This window comes from Conger conger, chromosome 14 (assembly GCF_963514075.1).
Source record: "Conger conger chromosome 14, fConCon1.1, whole genome shotgun sequence".
Classification (NCBI taxonomy): Eukaryota; Metazoa; Chordata; class Actinopteri; order Anguilliformes; family Congridae; genus Conger; species Conger conger.
The window spans coordinates 17,216,020-17,232,840 of record NC_083773.1 but is presented as its reverse complement, the minus strand read 5'-3'; the positions used below and the strand labels follow the sequence as shown (position 1 = coordinate 17,232,840).

The 16,821-nt window shown below is 39.8% G+C and overlaps 2 protein-coding genes across 2 annotated transcripts in view; one reads left to right on the top strand and one right to left on the bottom strand.

The window, feature by feature from the left end:
• Positions 1-4,405, bottom strand: part of LOC133109344 (Fc receptor-like protein 5) — a 32,075-nt gene extending 27,670 nt beyond the window's left edge. The window contains exons 1-7 of the mRNA XM_061218633.1: positions 4,289-4,405; positions 3,758-3,793; positions 3,044-3,340; positions 1,510-1,785; positions 1,027-1,308; positions 541-816; positions 59-340 (exon numbers count right to left, since the gene is read on the bottom strand). Of these exons, the coding sequence (XP_061074617.1) occupies positions 59-340; positions 541-816; positions 1,027-1,308; positions 1,510-1,785; positions 3,044-3,340; positions 3,758-3,793; positions 4,289-4,352 (1,513 nt within the window). The 5' untranslated portion in view covers positions 4,353-4,405. The remainder of the gene's footprint in view (positions 1-58; positions 341-540; positions 817-1,026; positions 1,309-1,509; positions 1,786-3,043; positions 3,341-3,757; positions 3,794-4,288) is intronic.
• Positions 4,406-8,705: 4,300 nt separating this feature from the next.
• Positions 8,706-10,498, top strand: rpl29 (ribosomal protein L29). Its single transcript, XM_061218639.1, has 4 exons — positions 8,706-8,770; positions 9,256-9,307; positions 9,407-9,471; positions 10,289-10,498. Exons 2-4 carry the CDS (start codon positions 9,271-9,273, stop codon positions 10,382-10,384), a joined length of 198 nt encoding a protein of 65 aa, XP_061074623.1. The 5' UTR covers positions 8,706-8,770; positions 9,256-9,270; the 3' UTR covers positions 10,385-10,498.
• The last annotated feature ends 6,323 nt before the right edge of the window (positions 10,499-16,821 follow it).

Genomic DNA, 16,821 nt, shown 5'->3' with positions numbered 1-16,821 from the left:
TTACAGAAGAACATAAAAACAGGTCTATGTAATAGCATAGCATAACAACATTACTCACCATCTACCGTCAGTGTGACATAGTTGCTCTTTTCAGTGGAAACAGCTCTTCCTGGTATTCCCCCTCTACAGTAGTATCTTCCCCTGTGTGACAGATCTAGAGCTGGGATTGTGAACTCATTTGTGTTTCTGGAGGACGCACTGTTACGAGACTCTCCGTCTCTGTACCACTGATAGATCCACTCAGTCTGCTGGCTCTGAATGTCACATTTCAGAGTGACTTTCTCAGAGGGGTAGAACGTCCTCCATGCAGGCTCCAGGGTTAGCACAGCAGGCGGTGGAGCTGCCAGAACAGGACACAATCAAACCCAGCACTGAGCCCCAGAATTTCAGCTCTTCACAAATGTTTGTCTTTCCAGTACTGTGTTTTCAGCAGGGATGCATTAAAATGGCACAATTATTTATTACATTTTCATATAATAGAGCAAATAATGAATTTTAATCATTACATTTGTATTTGTTATGTAGCAAATGACAGCTTACCAGAAACTTTCACTTTAATTGTATTGCTGCTGCCAGTATACAGTTCTCTTTCCTCATGCTGTCCTTTACATGTGTATGTTCCTGAGTCTGACTCATCAGCAGACCGGATCTCATAGGTGTCCTTAGTCGTGTCCACAGGAAGTTCTTTTTCACCTCTGTACCATTTATACACCCACACAGGAGAGTGTCCCTGAATGTCACAGTGCAGAGTCACTCTCTGTCCGTGAAAGAAGTTTGTCCAACTTGTCTGTAGAGCCAGAACCACGAGTGGGAGAGCTGGAAAGACCAGGAAACAAAGTGCAGGATGAAAATGGAGTCACAGAAATACCTGCTTCTGATGGATTACTTATGCAGGTCAGTCAACACCTATCTACACAATATTACAAAGGTAAAACATAGTAGACCTTTATAAATACTGGTTATTACAGTTACAGAAGAACATAAAAACAGGTCTATGTAATAGCATAGCATAACAACATTACTCACCATCTACCGTCAGTGTGACATAGTTGCTCTTTTCAGTGGAAACAGCTCTTCCTGGTATTCCCCCTCTACAGTAGTATCTTCCCCTGTGTGACAGATCTAGAGCTGGGATTGTGAACTCATTTGTGTTTCTGGAGGACGCACTGTTACGAGACTCTCCGTCTCTGTACCACTGATAGATCCACTCAGTCTGCTGGCTCTGAATGTCACATTTCAGAGTGACTTTCTCAGAGGGGTAGAACGTCCTCCATGCAGGCTCCAGGGTTAGCACAGCAGGCGGTGGAGCTGCCAGAACAGGACACAATCAAACCCAGCACTGAGCCCCAGAATTTCAGCTCTTCACAAATGTTTGTCTTTCCAGTACTGTGTTTTCAGCAGGGATGCATTAAAAATGGCACAATGATTTATTACATTTTCATATAATAGAGCAAATAATGAATTTTAATCATTACATTTGTATTTGTTATGTAGCAAATGACAGCTTACCAGAAACTTTCACTTTAATTGTATTGCTGCTGCCAGTATACAGTACTCTTTCTTTGTGCTGTCCTTTACATGTGTATGTTCCTGAGTCTGACTCATCAGCAGACCGGATCTCATAGGTGTCCTTAGTCGTGTCCACAGGAAGTTCTTTTTCACCTCTGTACCATTTATACACCCACACAGGAGAGCCTCCCTGAATATCACAGTGCAGAGTCACGCTCTCTCTGTTAAAGAAGTTTGTCCAACTTGTCTGTAGAGTCAGAACCACGGGTGGGAGGGCTGGAAAGACCAGGAGACAACGTGCAGGATGAAGATGGAGTCACAGAAATACCTGCTTCTCATGGATTACTTATGCTTGTCAGTCAACTCCTTTCCACACAATTTTATACATTTGTGAATATTAGATAAATAATAATTACACTTAACATACAATTACACGTGAACATAAATATTGGACTATCCAATGTTCACAGCAAATAAATTGGGAAAGAACAGAGATACCTTTTTTTTCTTTTTCTTTTTTTTCTTTTTTTCCAGATTTTTCCCTCTTTCTCCCAATTTGATAGCCAATTATACCTCGTCTAATTCAATTGGAGGTAGTCGTATTAGATGTACCGCCCGTACCCCGTCCCTCGGCGGCCCGAATGAGAGCGACACGCCTTCTTCAAGCCGTCTCGTCTAGTGCCCGTTGCCGTGATTCCGAGGCGCCCGAGGTGCTTATTGTGCGGCGATCTAATAACCCTGCCAAGTCCCTCCCTCTGGAGCAGCGAGCCAATTATTGCTGCCCCACGTGAGCCGGCCAAACTTGGCTTTTGGCAGGACCGAGAATCGAACCCCGGTCCCCGGTGTGCAACTGCAGGACAGAGATACCTTTAATTGGAAATTAAACTTTAAAGTTTTAAATGAAGTTAACGCCATGGCGTAATTTTAGACTGATTTAAGTTTTAAAGCCCATATTATAGATCAAGACAGCATTCTTTGATTTGAGAAATATTGGTAATGTACAGCCATTTTTAACACAACAGGATTTGTAACAGTCACAAGAGCATAATAAGGCATGCAACAAAAAGCAGTGAAGTAACTGGAAGAAATATAACTGGATGCTTCAAATCAAGAAATACATGAGCAAAGAACCAATATATTTGCCCTTAACCTTGACTTTGAAATACGTGACAGAAAATGCTCATCAATATTTACACAACCCAAATTAACATCTCAACATTAAGCTTGATGGTGACTGAATGCAGGCCAATGCATGGCTGCAAGTGCAATGTGCACAATTAGAAATGTGGTTACACTTCAAGAGTCTCAGTGTGAACAAGCACTCCAATGAACACAGCCTAAAAGACTGACTTACTTTTCAGTCTCCAACACATGACTTTTTTTCTGTAAAGAGACAAATACTGTTCTACTGCTTTTTTCAACATGTTTGAGTTTAATTGGTTCAGTTGTCCATTTAAAAAGAGAAATATGATGTTCTGACGATATGAAGTGATAATGATCATATTCTGTAAATTAAATTAACATTTTGTCTTACATGTCACTGTCAGAGTATACGGAGTGCTGACTATCGTGTTGCGATTTTCAGCCTTTGCTTCACACCAATACTGAGCACTGTCAGACTCCACCACCTGGTTCAGGGTGTAAACAGCAGAGCCTTCTCCAGTATAGGAGTAGGGAGTGGTCTCTTCTGCTTCTCTTAACTTCTTCCAGGAGTACTCCCATCCGGTGAATGCGTCTGAATCCTCTACCTTACAGCTGAGACGCACAGTCTCCTGTAACCACACGTCTGGCCCTTGTGGATCAGCAGTCAGGACAGCCCGAGCACTGGTCTCTAGTGGAGAGAGATTGGCCCAGTGAAAAGAAAGGATGTGGAATGGCTTGATAAAACAAGCATTCAGCATTATCAGCATATAAAAATGTTCACAGTCAGCCAATGTTTACTTATTGATGAGCAATTTGACAAAAATGATCAGCAGCCCAACTTGCAGGCATTTATCAATAGAGCATGAATGTTTGTTAAAGTAATACATTTATTTATAATTATAATTATAATGGCAGTACTTGTTTGTATTTGAAATGCTGAGTTTGTTGTGTACTAACTTTAATCACAATGTACTGTAGCTGACATTGTACTGATGATAGGTACTTTCCCCTTTGGTAAAAAAGCCATTTCCCCAAAATAATTATTTGATCGGAATACTGTAAAATATCCTAAAGTAAATAGTTGCAAGTACTTAAAAATACTTACCTGTCTCCTGTACAAACAAAAGCAGGACTAGGTATACTGGGGGAAAGAATTAAAATGAGGATTATTCAGCTATAAAGCAAACCAGCAGTACAAGTGTAGTGCACAGACACTTTGTGTAGATATGATCACAAGATGAATATTTGGAACAAACACAAAATATAAGACAAATACATTCTCGAAGCTTCTTTGTTTTCTTAACATACAGAAGGGCACCTGAAAAGCACTTTGTATGTACAGAACCCTTTTAATACTACCATATGGGGCACCTGTCATTCTAGTATGCTGTGTTTTCTTCTCCTACTTCATAAACATGTCCAGTTTGTGTGTAAAATGAGTATTAAATGCACTTTCTGACTAACTTATATGGATTCCACACAACAGGATGATAATCTTATTTACACAATGACACACACTGATGCACAGTGCTTCATTCACACCTAGAATGCATTATTCACAATTTTGTTCTAACTCTGTGTGTAATTTGTTCTCACTTGAAGTCACCCACAAGAAAGACATTTAAAAAAAACTCACATGCTGCTGTGGTGAATTCATACATGTTCAGCTTTCTCTCTCCTGCTGTTTGTCCGACATGCATGTCCCTGCAGCGCTGGCTGACTTTGTTAGCGGATATGTCTGCTCCCTTTAGCAGCTGTGGTCATGCAGTGGTCTAACATCATATGGTGGGTGGGTGAAATATAGGAAATGAAACTCTTCCTGCAGTGCCATTACTATGAGAATGTAGAGACAGTTTGGTGAGGAAAGGTCTGAATATAGTATGAAGAGTCATTGCTGCAGCTGCAGTTGTACTTTGTCCGGTTGAGGGGCTGTCCAATTGGAGGGAATGAGACGGCAGGGTGTCATATCTGCTCAAGAGCTACACAGCACACCAAATGTACCACAACTGTACTTAGGAAAGAGGAGGGGCCACCTTCTCCACTCCATTTTACAGCACCGTTCTATAGTAATGCAGCCCTGAATCTCCCTAGGCCTCCCAAGGCCTGAGATTTTCTCTCAGCCTGCATTCTCTGAGGAAAATATGAAGTCTGAACGGCCCAGATTTTTATCAATGCCAATAAACAGCCAACATGAATAAACATGCACAGAGGCAGTAATTACTGTAAAATAAAAAAATTACAATTGAGTGCAAGAAATTATAGCTTATCTGAAATATAATATACTATAATGGGGAGAGAGGGAACAAGACTTACTGTAATTCATGAATGATATGTTGGCTCTTTACTACCTAGCATATTCATAGATTCGTTTCAACGCAGCAACACTTAAACTGCTCCCTCTTCATTCAAGGAGACTTTTTCCAAGTGCTCACAGTTATGTTAATTCACTCAGTGAAAGTAATGCCCATGACAACAAGGAGTTTATTTAAATTGTAAAAACACCATCCCCTGTCTTCCATCTGGCTTCCATCCTTGTCACCTTCTATCAATGCCCAAACTGACAAGTGGTCAATTGAAGAGCTTTCCTCAAATATTACTATTACCAATCTATAACTCATCCTGGTTACTGACACTCTTGAGATGAGAAACACAAGCATGTCTATGAAATTATGAATGCATATGTAAACATAAGGCTGTGATTTGAAGCATTGTTTCAGGCCATAAAGTTGTGGCCAGGGAGTACTTATGATCAAGGATGGCGGGGTCCAATCCAGCAAACCAAATGTACCAATGAAACAAATTCGGTTAGGTTTAAGGAAGCCCTGGAAACTCCCCCAGTTTTGGTGTTTTATTCATTGGGCTGGAGGTTTTATGCTTCCACAGAAAAGGGAAATAATGTAGGGGATTTAAAAGAATGCTCCTTCAAAGAAAATGTATGACATATGATGTCATGTGATTGCATCATCAAATCATCGTGGTCCGAAAACTTCTGATTTTCCAGCCTCGCTGAGTGTCAGGTGTAAAGCCAATGTGGCCAGTTAGTAGCACTAATTTATGCTGTTAATTACCCAGGAGAAAGAAAACCAGGACTGGAATTAAATTCAAGGTCCAGATTTGATGATCCCTGCTTTAGACCATGGCTGCATTGTAGTTCCATTGAATACATGTTCCGATACTGATACCTCTGGCTAGTTTAGTAACTACTCAATTATCTGAAATGAGTGCCATCATCAGTGAGGTTATCAGTGTATTGTCATTGTGAAATTTCTTCATGAATAAATAACTTTTTCCATGAACTATTCCAGAGTGGTATGCTGCATCTGTCATTGTCACAGTTCAAAGTGATTTGAGATGGAAAATGTTAAATAATCTCCCATAGATTCATTCATATCATTTATAAAATGGAATTAAAATTCATAAATGCACAGCACAATAATAATAATAATAATAATAATAATAATAATAATAATAATAATAATAATAATATTAATAGGCGGCACGGATGGTGCAGTGGGTAGCACTGCCACCTCACAGCAAGGAGGTCCTGGGTTCAAATCCCCGTCGGCCAGGGCCTCTCTGTGCGGAGTTTGCATGTTCTCCCCGTGTCTGCGTGGGTTTCCTCCGGGTACTCCGGTTTCCTCCCACAATCCAAAGACATGCAGGTTAGGCTGATTGGAGAGTCTAAATTGCCCGTAGGTATGAGTGTGTGAGTGAATGGTGTGTGTGCCCTGCGATGGACTGGCGACCTGTCCAGGGTGTATTCCTGCCTTTCGCCCAATGTATGCTGGGATAGGCTCCAGCCCCCCTGCGACCCTGATCAGGATAAGCGGGTTCGGATAATGGATGGATAATAATAATAATAATAATAATAATAATAATAATAATAATAATAATAATAATAATAATAATAATAATCATCATCATCATCTTCATCATCATCATCATCATCATGTATTATTAACTAACTACCCTTCTTCCTATTACACTATTACACAGTATAACTGTTTGTACAGCACTTTTTGGACCATGGGCTGAAAGGGCCTCAATATTGATAAAATAAATTACCCAGCTCAAATCAACAAAGACATTTTGGTAAGCATCTTGCTGTGTATGGAATATAATTATTAATTATTTTAGATATGTATATTTAAAACATTTATTTAAAGCTGATTTATCCATGTGATTGAAAGCTGCTTTTTTCTTCCACTTACAACAAAATAATTGCCACACAATTAATAATATACTCATAGTTACTATCCTGGCAGATATATGCTGTAGACAGGTAAGCCTTCACATTTTAAGTTAATTCAGTCACAGTATATACAAAGTTGGAATTGTATTACAAAATGTAGTCATTTTTGGTCAGAAATCTGGCATAAAACAGAAAGCAGAATATGTATAGGATTATAGGATAGGATTATATCGGTTCTTGTGTTTCTATTTGGTGTAGGTTCTGGGTGCAATATCATAAAGCATCCCCTAGTGGGAGTGCTAATCTTGGATCAGGGCCTGTATTTGTGGAGCATCATCTCAGAGCTGAAGGGCTGGTGTTGGTTAAGGATAAGATATAGACAGGGACACCTGAACCTAGACCACCACTTTTACTCTGAGATGCATTATGAACATGAATGGACCCAGATTTTGCCAGTAAAATTACAAGCACCCCTTATGAACAAAAAGGCAAAGCTAATCCGAGATAAATACTCCTGTGTTGAGATCCCTTATGAATATGGGCCCTAGATTACATTTTTTCTGGCATTATAATGGTAGAAAAATGGGGGGTGTGCTCTGATATTTTGGATCAGTTCATAGCTTTTTAGCAGAGAATATCAAGCTCAAACATATACTTACTGAGCACTTTGTGGTTAAGAGGTTCAGCAGTTTTTCAGACCAAATGTTAGAATGGGGAGGACTTTGTGACTTTGACCATGGGAATGATTGTTGGTGCTAGAAAGGGTGGTTTGGATATCTCACAAACTGCAGATCTCCTGGAATTTTCTTGCACAACAGTCTTTAGAGTTTGCAGAGAATGGTGTGAAAAACCGGGAGAAAAATGCTTTGTTAATGAAAAAGGTTAGTGGAGAAGTCCAGACTGATCAAAGCGGACAGGAGGGTGACAGTAACGCAAATAACAGTTTGCAACACACATTATAACAGTGGTATGCAGAAGAGCATCTCTGAACACACAATATGTCAAACCTCTTAAGTGGATAGGCGACAGCAGCAGAAGACCAATAAGTCTAAAAGTTAAGTCTAATAAATACCTAATAAAGTGCTCACTGAGTGTATAATATAGTGTTAGCAGAAACAATATGTTAATTATTTTCAGGTTGCAAGAATGCTATTTGCACATCCAGATGAATGTACTACAAAAATTATTATTATTGATTATGATTCATCACTGTGTGACACTGATTAATTCATCACTGTTGGTTCTTTACATGAGTGGATCTCTGTTCTCATTATTTTAATGTGAAACTCTTTGGGTTGCATGAAAATGGCTATGCATTTATGTATTATATATTATATAATTGTATTTTATAATATTATATATTTATATGGGCTAGATCACAAGATTGTAAATGCTATGGAAGTCTTTCTAATTAAGCTACATTCACTGGGGATTCAGGGGGCAGACACTGAGACACAGAGAAGGACAGAGGGGATATGCAATATGCATAATAGAAAGGATGAAATCACACTCTATATGGTGCAGCTATTAAAATATGACAACAGGGTCCAGATTCAGAGAGGGAGAAAGCAACAGAATAAAAACAAGAGCACAGAGGCCAATGACAAAACAAAAGAAGAGGGGGGTTGTGGTTATAGCAGTCCACAAATACAATGGCTGCTGGCGTGGTTTTGAATAATTTCAATGTTGTACCCTCTTTTCCACAGATTGGGAGTTTTATCCCAAACTAATACTATATCTGAGCATCTGTATTGCGCTACAAAACTGGGTGTTTTTGTTATTAACTTCCCCTACATTAGATGGCAGTATCGTTCTTTTTTGGAATAACACAAGAGTGAAGAAGAAGTAATCCTCTATGGTTGGTATTTCCCGTCGTGCAAAGCTCTCGCTCTTTCTCTTCCGGTTGTATCTCCGTACGTGTGGAAGGTAGAGAAATTTCCCCCAATTGTTTCTTTTCCAAATCTCTGTCAATCCTTCCATCGTGTACCTATAGTGGGAAATTTCAATGTTGTTTTGTAATTAATACGATTCTGTCTTGTAAACAAAGGTTGAATTGAGTCTGAATAGTTCCCATTTCAGTGTTAAAAATTTGTGATCCAAGATACTAACTTCACTATGCCGAATACACGCATAGCTAGTAAATTACGTGATGACAAGATTTTATATATTTGTGGCGTTCCTCTTCTCATTGATTGATTTCGATAGCTATATTTATTTAGACGGCATTGTCACGACTTGCATGGGTTTTTGTATGAAAAAAGTAAACCACATAGTGTTGTGTGTAGCGTCCTGTGTCTTTCTGACTAACGTTAGCTTACAACATGTTACCTAGCCAGCTAGTTGTGGTGTTTGATAATAACGAGCCCCAATCGAAAACTTTTATTTGACGTTACATTTGTATCACTACGCAGCGACGCTAAACCAAAATGGCAAAGTCGAAGAACCACACCACCCACAACCAATGTAAGTAGCAAGTGAATTTGCAGCCTGCTGTTTTCATTACTTAAGTTCCAAGATTTCACCTGATGTGCATTGAAAACAAACACGCATTTCCCTCTGTAGCGCGCAAAGCTCACAGAAATGGAATCAAGAAACCAAGGTCGAACCGCTACGAATCTCTGAAGGGAGTAAGTATGCCTTGTACCGAGCTACCGTCCAGTACCTGTGGGCTCAACTCATGTCGTGCCACATTTACGCGACAGTAACCAATACTAGGCGAACAGCTGTCAATCAAGTTTGAGTAATACATCAGTAAATTGTATCTGTACTTTGTTTGCAATTAATTTGTTTAGGTCTGTGACTGATGCTATTTTTGTAGCTCAATGCTTTTCTCCACATGGTCTTGGACATGTCTTGAAGCACCTTGATGTGCATCTTGTGCAGGGGTGCACAGCAAGAGCCTATCAGTTTCAGGATTTTGTGCCAACTACTGCTCTTAATTAGCTAAATATCTTGATTAGACATTTGTATATGCATCAGCTACAGCCACTGGCTGCTAGTATATCCTAAAGATTTTACTATGCTCAAGAACTGGAGTGAACATACATCATTTCTGCAGCTGTAAAAAAAAAAAAAAAAATTAAGGTAATTGCTTCGAACAGAAACCACTTGCAGACCGGCCCTCCAGGACTGGAGTTGTGCACCCCTGATCTAGTGTAAAGTGTCATTGATGGCCAATTAGTGCTTGTATAGACGAGACCAGCATGTTTTCATATTGTCAAAGCCAGTGGATTAGAATTCTAGCACCTAATGGTGCCGTTACTGATTTGGCATAACATTGATTCAGCCTATTGGTTGTGCATCACTGGTGTTCATTCTGCAAGCCCTTGTGTGAATGCCAATTTTGAGACCTAATAGATTTTGCAGTCCAGTTTTGATCTCAAGCCTCTGTACCTTTTTCTGAAACTGAAGTACACTGTAGCTTTAACTCATGTCCTATTGTAGGTTGACCCCAAGTTCTTGAGGAACATGCGCTTTGCCAAGAAGCACAACAAGAAGGGGCTCAAGAAGGCCATGGCAGCAAAGGAGGCTCCCAAATAAACAGTGGCGGCTTTGGAATGTCCCAGAAGTACCACCTCTGTCAATATTGCATATGGACTTTATCAACTAACACAGGTTTTGTACTTGAATAAAGCCATGATTTGTTGAATGGAACTTGGATTGTTTTCTTGTTTGTACATTAGAGGTTTTAAAAGTTTCTACATTGTAGGGCTGTTTTGGTCTGCATTTACCCCCTTTGTAAGGTTCCTGTGTTGGGTGAAGTTTGCATGAGATTTGATGTCCTTTGTAGTTCAGACTTCTTTGGTGCTTATCCTTAAAGGTATTTTGTTGACACACCAGTATAGTATTGACCAGTATAGTATCAGTATATAGGCAATTATGAAATGCATGTCAAAGACATTTTCATCATAAAGAATGGGTAGTGACACTAGTTGCATGACATCTGTAAATGCGGTTTAAAATATATTGGTAACGCAGTTGATTCCGCAACTAATAGACTTCAATGCATGCCACATTTTAATGGGTGGATGCTGACTGCTCCTGGGAAGATTAGTGTGAAGACTATACTGTGTTGAATGTATCAAATGTGGAAATTTTATAGTTCCCATTTTCTTATGACTTGTTTAAGGTGCGGTCATTGAGGAGGAAATATTTTCGCTCTCCCCATCAGAAAATCGGGTGGAAAAAGCCTGATACTGTTTGGAAATGTTACTTTTTGGTTCTGCACAAAAGGACATGATTCCTGCTGAAATATTCACTGAGAAAAGTCCCAGAAACACCGATTACATTTAAGAGCAGTTTCATCTTGAGAATTTATAATAGAAGCAGGTGTGTGTAGGACTACCACCATGCTGCATGCACACCCTTACTGAACTGGTCTTGAGTTGTAGTTTGAGGTCCTTTAATCACGCTAGTGGTCACCCTGCTTTGGTGTAGGTGATGTTGACTCAATACTCAAAACGTGCTGCTACTTCAGTATTGCTGTGATATAATGCTCAACATGTGTTCAGCAGCCAAGGTAGAAAACTTGCTATGAAACCGCCAACATGCAGATGTTGAGTGGAGTGGGGCACATGTTGCTATGAAACTGCGGACATGCAGATGTTGAGACCCAGCCGTGGGTCTCCTCCAGTGTAAAATGACCAATGGACATTACCAGTGGTTACTTTCACCAAGCGTAGTACTTAGGGTGGCAAAAAGTTGTAGGCAGTGCGCTTTTTGCTTTTTATTTGGTGAGGTCTCTTGGAAATGTTAACGTTAGGGTTGCAAATTGTTCTTATTTAAGTGACGACATCTAGTAATGTCTCAATTTTGGATGAAGAAATTACCATTTTATAGTGTCACAAAGGTCAAACTGGTTGAATTCTTGATGGTACATTCCTGGTTGATCCTGTCCTGCCCCCATTCTTATTTGAGCTATAGGTTAGAATGCAGTGTCGTAAATGGCTGGAATAAACTGGCAGTATATCATTCCAATGTGAACATGGCATCACCTGGACCCGAGTCTCATTGGGTGAAGTCCAGCTTTCCTTCCTGGCACAGGCATGGACTGGGGAGTGGCCTTCCTGCACAATGACGAGCTTGCAGGCACAGGGTTGAGCAGGATTAATAAGAATAATACTCTTTATTTATACAGTGCTTCTCATACAGCTCTCCAAAGCTCTTTCTGCAAAAGGCAACACAAAGAAAAGAATACAATACGATGTGGATAAAAGAAAAATTGAGATTGATAAGCAAGTTTAAAAAGTGTTTTTGAAGGTATTTAAAAGGACCTGCCTGACGTTCTGCTGATTTCTGGTGAAGAAACCCAGAGTCTGGGCCTGTTCCGAGAAAGCCAGATCACCCTTTGTTTTTAATTGTGTAGTGGAGACGTGAAAGAAACCCTTAATAAAGTGAACTGTGAACCTGTTTTGCCCGATAGGGTGTAAGTAATCTTAAAATGTGCTCTCACACCAACAGCGAGCCAATTTAGAGAGGCTAAGACTGGAGCCGTACAAGTGATAATTTGTTTTAATTAGTAGTCTAGCTGCAGCACTGAACTAATTGGTGGCTATCAATGCATTGCGGTTTAGATTTGTGTTGAACATGACAATAATCGAAACATGAGAAATATAGATGACTGTTTAGGATATAGCCTTGTCAATCTAGATTAATTCTGTATTCCTGCTTTGAATCAAAGATCATATCAAGGTTCTTTACATTGCACTATGTTGGGGATTAAGGGACCCAGATTTGCATGAATAAAATCATGTTGCTCCTGAAATGTTTAATTAACCGAAAACACTGCACTTCTCAACTTTGCACTGATTACTCTCAATATGAAGGCATTCTAATGGCAGGAATATTCATAGAAGAGGTCTAAAAGTGAGAAACAATATAAACCTTTTTTGTATAGACATTTCAATATAGACATTTTTATAGGTGTTTGTACCAACTAACTGCAACTTCTCTGTATGTTTGGGAGAGCACAGACTCTCCGCCATCCCTCAGGTATATTCACGCAGACATTGACAGTTATTTACTCAATTCAAATAAAAGCATGCATTGGAGGGCCAAGGCATTGTCTCAACCAGTCATATGGTTAGGTTTACTTGCATTTATTTGTCTTAATTTCCAAAGAAATAAAATACTACTCTGTTTGAGTAGAAAGCATCAGCCTCTTATCATTTTAGGCCCGGACAATGTGTTCATGAGTGACAGCTGCAGCAGGACTGGTGCCGTTGTGAACATGAGTAGAGTGGTCTGTGGTACGCAGATCATTTTGAACAGTTGAGAATTGTGTCAGATTTAGTTCTGGACGCGTATTCATGAAGCATCTCAGAGCAGAGTGCAGATGCCGGATCAGGTTTCCCCTCTCCATATCCAAACCATATTCATTACGAGGTAAAAGGAAAAGGTATCCTACATCAGTGCTTCTACTCTTTATTGATACGGACCCTGTCCTACAGAATAATCAATGGACGGTATGGAACAGCGTGTCGGGTGTGGCTGTAAAGGAGAAGGACAGAACTGGGCTTACTGACCCAGGTTATCAAAGCTCAGGGAAGTGTATCCCCAAAATTCTGCATCTGAATGTCCATCTGAAGAACCCTTTTTTTTCTAAGTAGGTTGAACCAGAGGCTGTTTATTCACTCCCCCTCTCTGCGACATAGTTCACGAAACATTTTTACCTGTAAATCTAATGAAACAAACTGAAACCCTTTTGTAAACTAGCACTGTATTAAAAGCATATATTTAAACATTTAGATATGCGTGTTTATGTATATTTTTTTAAATTAGGTGAATGTTGGGAGACTGTGATGAAAGGCATGCTTTCTCAGATTAGTGCAGGGCACTGCCATGCACGCGTTACCACCCTGTAGTTTCTGAAAACTTGTCATCACCTGTTCTATTCATAGCTGCCACTGGTTTGACAACTGCGCTAAGTATACAGACATGCTAATGAGTCTGGAGAGCGCATTCCATGGGCTTGCAGGAAAGGGGAACAGAGGGCTCTACTTTATTATTCATCACTGGAGGGGAGGGGGTCAGGAGGAGGGGAGGTGTGGAGGTGCACTGTGTTAACACTCTTCTTGTGGCATGTGGGGGGCTAGCCAGCTAAACAGGGTCAGAGAGGCAGAATAACGAGGACTGGGACAGGGTATTTGTCAGTACGCCCATTCAAATTTTATTTTTGAAGTCTGGGTTCCATCTCATACATACATGACTAGAGGTAGAAATGCTGTGCAATTCTGAGGTCATGGAGGCAGTTTGTACACATGCAGCCAGCCTCTAGGTTGTCCATTAACACTGTGCCCCATTCTGGAAATGACGTGTTAATATAGCATCACTATAATTAAAGTTACCCCAGTTATTTAAAGTGACAGTACCTTAAAAACAAATTGTTAACACTGTTGGGTCTGAGTTATGAGTGAAGGGAGAAAGTTTCATCTGGCTGACCTCTTCTGTGTGCTGTGAGGTGGGAGCCAGTTCTGAGGAGTGGGCGGTAGTTCAGAGACTATAATGTGGCTATATTAGTTCAGATGAGATCTGGAAGTACAATGTAGGCACTAAACTGGGAATACTGTATTAGTTATGAGCTTTTCTGGCTATAGAAACCATATTGTTCTGGGGATTGTGTAGAGTTGTGGGTCTCGGTTTTGAGTGGCATTGAGTGGGTAAAAGTTAGCTGTGCTGTGGTAGTGGGTGTAATTGGAGACTAATGGAGCTTGGTCTGTTCTGAGGCATTTGGTGAGAATATTCTTAGTGTGCTTGTCGTTGCTAGGAAACGGTAGCTCTCAAGGTCCAATCTCCAATCAGTTGAAAAATAACTCCAAGAAGGAAAAGATCCCACGGCAGCAAACTCTTCAGAAAATTAGACTTTATTGTGGCACACGTGCACAACAGCCAGTTCAAATCCGCAGATTTTCAACCTTGAATATTAGACTCAACTCTCATTTTATGCACTGTCCTTATCTCAACACAACCAAGAACTTTCTCAGGAAACATCATCTGACTGGCTGCGTTACAAGGATTTACTTCTCGGTCCTGAAACCATTGTGGCGAATCGCCCTATTGATTTCCAAAACAATAAAGGATCTTATTACATACATCTTGCTTTGTAAGCAGTTTTTTCTAACAAAATGGAATCATTAACATGGGAATCATGTAAAACACAGTGATATTCACTATATGGTGTTTTCCAGAACTTTCTATGACCTATAGATCATTTTTGGTGCCTTCCACATCATATTAATAATTGTACTCAACTTCGGATTACACATGGGTCACTTATGGGCTTCTGACAAAAATATTTATCAGCAATAATTCATAGAAAGTATACAGACATACTAAACAGCAGTAAAATCATACGGGGGGGGGGGGGGTTGGTAATCTATTGCTCATTTTGAGTTAGGGCAATTAGATTGTGTCTTTGATTTTAAAAAAGAGAGATACAGCCAGATAAGAGTCCCAGTAATTATCATTCTTAGTTCCTTGCTATTGTTTTCTCTCCTTTTGTCCCATCAGTTCTGTCTGCTTACATTACTTATGGATTGGATTCCGCTCCACTCAACATCTGTAAATTCGATTGCATTTAACAAAATCAGACAGAACTGATGTGACAAAGGGGAGAGAAAACAGTAGGAAGGAACCATGAATGAGAACTTTATTTCTCATTGATTTCACCCGGTGAGGTTCGTTGTGGTTCAGACAGACAAAAGGCTTGTTTGACATCTTTAATCCCAAAAGAATATTAAAAAGCAGTGGTCCATGTTGACATGTTTGATACAGTCTTCTTGCCGGAGGGAAGGGAAAGTAATGATATACAGTACTGTCCAAAGGTTTGTGCAAAAGGCAGGTGTGAAAAAATACTGTGACGTAAGAATGCTTTAAAAAATATAATTTCTTTTTATCAATTAACAAAATGCAAAGTGAGTGAACAGAAGAAAAATCCAAGTCAAATAAATATTTGGTGTGACCACCCTTTGCCTTCAAACCAGCATCAATTCTTCTAGATACACTTGCACAAAGTCAGGGATTTTGTAGGCATATAATCAGGGGTGTGATTAATGAATTATACCAAACAGGACCTAATGATCATCAATTTAAAAGGTAGGTTGAAACGCAATCATTAATTGAAACAGAAACAGCTGTGTAGGAGGGATAAAACTGGGTGAGAAACAGCCAAACTCCAAGGTGAGGTTGCTGAAGACAGTTTAATGTCAGAAGTCATACACCATGGTAAGACTGAACAAAGCAACAAGACACAAGACACAAGACACAAGGTAGTTATACTGCATCAGCAAGGTCTCTCCCAGGCAGAAATGCCTTATACCTTAATCCTCGTTTTGTAGTGTAGCCTGTCTTGATCCAGAACATTAGACAGCCAAAATGCCACCCAAGAATGATAACTATATTATTCTATAGTTATCAAGTGGATGGTGGGGTTCACACCACAACTATACAAACAATTTTTTCCAGCTGCAGCCAATGAACACTGGCAGCCAATCAAAATCCATCCAAATTTACAAGGCTTCACCTTGAAAATGGCTATTTACAGAACATTATCTTTAATCAGTGCGGATGCTCACATTGTTATTGTTATACATGCAGAGGCATTTATTTGACTTTTTTAGACTTATTGGGTTGTATGCTGCTGTAACCTATCCACTTAGAGATTTTAAGCATTGTATGTTCAGAGATGCTCTTCTGCATATCACTGCTGTAATGTGTGGTTATTTGCATTACTGTCTAACTTCAACAAATCTGGCCCTTCTCCTCTGACCTCTCACACTAACAATGCATTTCTGCCCGCAGAACTGCTGTTCACTGGATGTCTTTTGTTTTTCGCACCGTTCTAGAGCCTGTTGTGTATGAAAATCCCAGGAGATCTGCAGTTTCTGAGATACTCAAATCAACAATCATTCCATGATCAAAGTCACTTAGATCACATTCTGACATTTGAACCCCTTGACCGCATCTGCATGCTTTTGTGC